The sequence below is a fragment of the Lycium barbarum genome, chromosome 7 (assembly GCF_019175385.1).
Source record: "Lycium barbarum isolate Lr01 chromosome 7, ASM1917538v2, whole genome shotgun sequence".
Lineage (NCBI taxonomy): Eukaryota > Viridiplantae > Streptophyta > Magnoliopsida > Solanales > Solanaceae > Lycium > Lycium barbarum.
In genome coordinates this window covers 111235630-111240092 of record NC_083343.1, presented here as the reverse complement: position 1 = coordinate 111240092, position 4463 = coordinate 111235630, and the positions used below count along the sequence as shown (strand labels likewise).

Here is a 4463-nt window from a genome sequence, read left to right as displayed (position 1 = left end):
AAAAGAAGAGGAAACAAAGTAACGCACATAAAATTTACTACCTCAATATTGGAAGACAACAAAATAACACAAGATCCATGTTCAACTACATCAAGAATACTTACTAATAGCGCAAAAACAAAACAAAAAGTAAAATAAAATAAAATTAAAAAAAAAACTACATCCAGATTTATATTTTGGCCACGAACTAAGCTAACGAGATTAATAAGAAAAGACCGACCTTTTTCGGGTGCAGTGAAACTAGGTTGCGAGGTCTTAGATCCGACATGCTCCAACCTTGTACTCTAGTAGCTTTTAGATATATGAAAAGATAGCAGCAAGCAATTACGAGTTTTGCAGTTAAGAAAAGAGAAGAAAACAAAAGTTTTTTTTTTAAAGGGGGCAAGAGAGGCGGTTCAAAAACTTTAAAGCCACAGTTTTAATCGTGAAACAATGGTAAATTTCGTGTTTTCCCCCCCTCCCGCGACTGAAAGTTTAAGATGCATTTATAGGAGAAGAATGCTAGGGTTAGGGTTCTAATGAGCGAGAATTTGAAATAAAAAATTCAAAGTTGAGTCAAAACTCGTGCTAATCCGAACGTTGAGGTTTCTTCACGTGATTTGATTCAGATTTTGCTCAAAATGGACAGATCTTCTCTGGTCCTTGAAGATTTTAATGTGTCTATATTCACCAAAGGAGGATCCTCTAGGATTGGGACGTTTAAAGAAAATATTTGCACCAAAATGGAGTAACCATTTATGTCTAGAAAAAAGAATTGATGGAGCTTTGTCAAGAATGGAAAGGGAAGAGAGAGAAGGTGGGGAGGCTGCTAGTAGAATTAGGAATTAGGTTTTTAGGAAATTAGAGAGAGGCTAAGATGAGTATCATTCTGTTGGGCTGGTCTTACATGAATTGGGCCTTAGACCAAGTAGTTCTAGGACTAGTTATGGGCTGAATTAACATAATCATGTGGGGAATGTGATATAATAATTTAGCCATTAGCATTAATAAGGTGTAATTTAATGAAATATAAGTAACATAATAATAAAGTAAGAATATTATTTAGATTATAGCTTATTATTAATATGTAAATGAGTAAGTAGCAATATACAATGTATTAATAAAGCGACAGTTCCTAATAATAAAGTAAGGACGAAAAATAATATATTTAGTTTATTAATAATTATTAGAAGCTCAAAAGAATGGATTGGAATAAAGGAGGGACAAAATCGGGTGTCAACAGGAGGTTTGAATCTAAATGGTTCAAATCATACGTCATTAAGTGCATTTGTTTAGATTAAGATCTACGCACTTACTTGGTTTGAATAAGTCTGGACCATTAAGATTCTTAACAAAGTCTTAATACCATTTTCCATCTCAAAAAAATGTCTTTAATATCATTAAGAGGATTTTTTGTATGACTGCTCGACCCTTCCAACCCCTCCAAACCCCGCCTCACCCACGCTACCCCCCCCCCCCCCCCCCCCCCCACCACACCCAATCACCACCAACACCACTCCAAACTTCCTCCCAACCTCTTCCATCACAATCACCATTACTGTCAACCACTATCACCTCCCCCCACCCCACGCCCCTACCCACGCAAATCTTCATGACTTATTTTAAAGCACAAATTTCAAAAGTCTTTATTTCTTTCTTAATACTCATTCCTAGAATTGGAACGGAGGGAGTACAATAAAGGTGAAAGCTTTCAGCTTTTTGGCACTTAATTAGATCTCTGTTTTTTTTTTTGGTTGCACCCAAATAGATCCATAAACATGAAAACTCTAAATTTAAAGATGAAGAAAGGAAGAACGCGTCAGTGGAAGGAGAAGTCGTTAATTAAAATGGGCTCATGGTGAAAACATAGTATTGAATTAAAAAGTAAATAGAATGAACAAGCGCAGTAGGAGAACCATCTTGTATTTTGGAGTTAAGTTTAACAGCTTTCCTTAAGGGCCTATTTGGAAAGCCATCCAAGTAGAATTGGGTATAATTATCCTGTTTGGCGTGTTTATTGGATCAAATGATTACATGATCAGTATATAATTGGGTGTGTAATTGAGAGGTAGTAATTATATTCTTCAATTCTAGGGGGATTGGGAATTGAGTGTAATTAGATGGTGTAATTACAGGTTACTTCTTAATTTCTTTCTTTTTTGTTTTAATTTTAATTTCTTTCCTTTTTTGTTTTTATTTTAATTGCTTTTCTTTTTAATTTATTTTTTAGTTCTATTATTTTATTTTATTTTTACTTTTAAATTTTTATTTTTAAAATATATTTCTTTTTACATTATTTATCTTTCATTCCCTTTCTTCTCATTTTTCAATCTTTATTTCTTGTGATTCCATGTAATTGCTCGTATTTTTTATGTTTTATTTATTTTTCCTTCTTTTCTTCATTTACCATAACTGTAATATTATTCTAGTTTTTTTGAAACTACACCTCCTAATATTAGAAAGAAATGAGTCATTAATAACTTGGCATATAACGAATGATGACATTAAAGTAAAATTTCGTTATTGAAATTAATTTATAGACTTATGTTTTCCTCTTCTTTTGAATTATATATACATAAGTTATCTTGAAACTTATTTTATGTTATGTTGGAATTTGACATAAGAATATTATGTTAAAAATAAATTTTGAATTTATGCCATATTTCCGGTTACAGTTTATTTGATTTAGTAGTATTGACTTTCTATTTCACATTGCATGCCGTTCTTTTTTCAATTGGAATTGACATATTGTTTTTTTGTCAAATTGGCTCATAACTTATACATGTTTTAGTTATACGGGATTATAAAATAGTTACCAAACACCGTACTTGGTGTGCTGAATTGTATACACAGCAACTACAACGCTACCAAACATGATACTCGTTATGATGGTTTTAATACATGAATATTCACTTCCTAACCAACAACCAAACGAACCCAACTAACCCTAAGTTCCTTCAGCAGATAACAACATATTCTATTACTAGGCAAATAATTAACCTATTTGTGTTTATAACTGCAGTTCATAATGCAAGGAAATGCTGGTACCCATTCACCTGTGTTTGAGAAGTACCAGGAAAAGGCTGAGAACTTTATGTGTGCATGTCTCGGAAAGGGTAACCAAAACATCCACAAGAGTCCAGGAGGTCTCATTTTCAGGCAGAGATGGAACAATATGCAATTTGTCACAAGTGCTTCATTCCTTGCCACTGTCTACTCTGACTATTTGGCCTCTGCTAGAAAAACCCTCAAGTGTTCATCTGGCTCCGTATCACCAACCGAGCTCCTGGCATTTGCCAAGTCACAGGTAAAGATACTACTCCCTCCGTCTCAATTTATGTGAAGGATTTGACTGGACACGGAGTTTAAGGAAAAAAGGAAGACTTTTGCAACTTTGGTCTAAAATAAGCCATAGAAAATTTTGTGGCTATAAATCATTTCATTAAGGGTAAATGGGAAGTTTGAAGTTAACTTGTTATTAAATATGAAAAGAAATCATTCTTTTCGGAACTGACTAAAAAGAAAAAAGTATCACATAAATTGAAATGGAGTGAGTAATATAAGTAGAGGATTACTAGGCGGCCCGGACTATTTGACCATAAGTAATACTCCATTTCGTTATCTGCAAATACTAGTGAATATTGAAAAACTTGTTTGAGGAGTATTTCAAGTGAAATAACTGTTTACAATCACTGAACTTAACTTTTTTTCAAAGTAAAATTCATGTCCAGACATAGTAACATGTACACAACATTGGTTAAATTCTCAAGTATATTTTTATCTTTTTAGGTTGACTACCTTCTTGGAGATAATCCAAGAGCCACAAGTTACATGGTTGGATAGGGAAACAATTACCCGAGACAAGTTCACCACAGAGGTTCCTCCATCGTCTCTGTGAAGGTTGATCCTACTTTTGTTACTTGCCGTGGAGGTTATGCTACCTGGTTTAGCAGAAGAGCGAACGATCCCAATCTTCTAACCGGAGCCATTGTTGGCGGACCTGATGCTTATGACAATTTTGCTGATCAAAGAGAACTATGAGCAAACTGAACCAGCTACCTATAACAATGCTCCCTTGATTGGTGTGTTAGCAAGACTCCATGGCGGTAAAAGTGAATTTAATCAGCTTCTTCCAGGTATTCTTGGTTCATTAACAGTCTTTCTCACAATGATTTAATTCTAACAAGAGGTAGCAACACTAACCCCTTTTTTAGTAACTCACACAAGTTTAAACAGGTTGAGCTATGACTCGTTTATTGACTTGGCCCAACGAGTTGAACCCAGAATGACTCATCAAACTATTGGGTGAAAATGGATCAAAATAATGTACTATCTTGACGGGTAAAAATGCAACCCAAACCAAACATAGCTGTATTATTATTCTAGTTTTTTTGTGAAACTACACCTCCTAATATTAGAATGAAATGAGTCATTAATACCTTGGCATATAATGAATGATGACATTAAAGTAAAATTTTGTTATT

At 33.9% G+C, this 4463-nt stretch overlaps 1 protein-coding gene across 1 annotated transcript; it reads left to right on the top strand.

The window, feature by feature from the left end:
- The first annotated feature begins 3007 nt into the window (after nt 1-3007).
- On the top strand, nt 3008-4109 carry LOC132602421 (endoglucanase 6-like). The gene is made up of 2 exons (XM_060315277.1): nt 3008-3286; nt 3769-4109. Exons 1-2 carry the CDS (start codon nt 3008-3010, stop codon nt 3820-3822), a joined length of 333 nt encoding a protein of 110 aa, XP_060171260.1. The 3' UTR covers nt 3823-4109.
- Nucleotides 4110-4463: the final 354 nt, after the last annotated feature.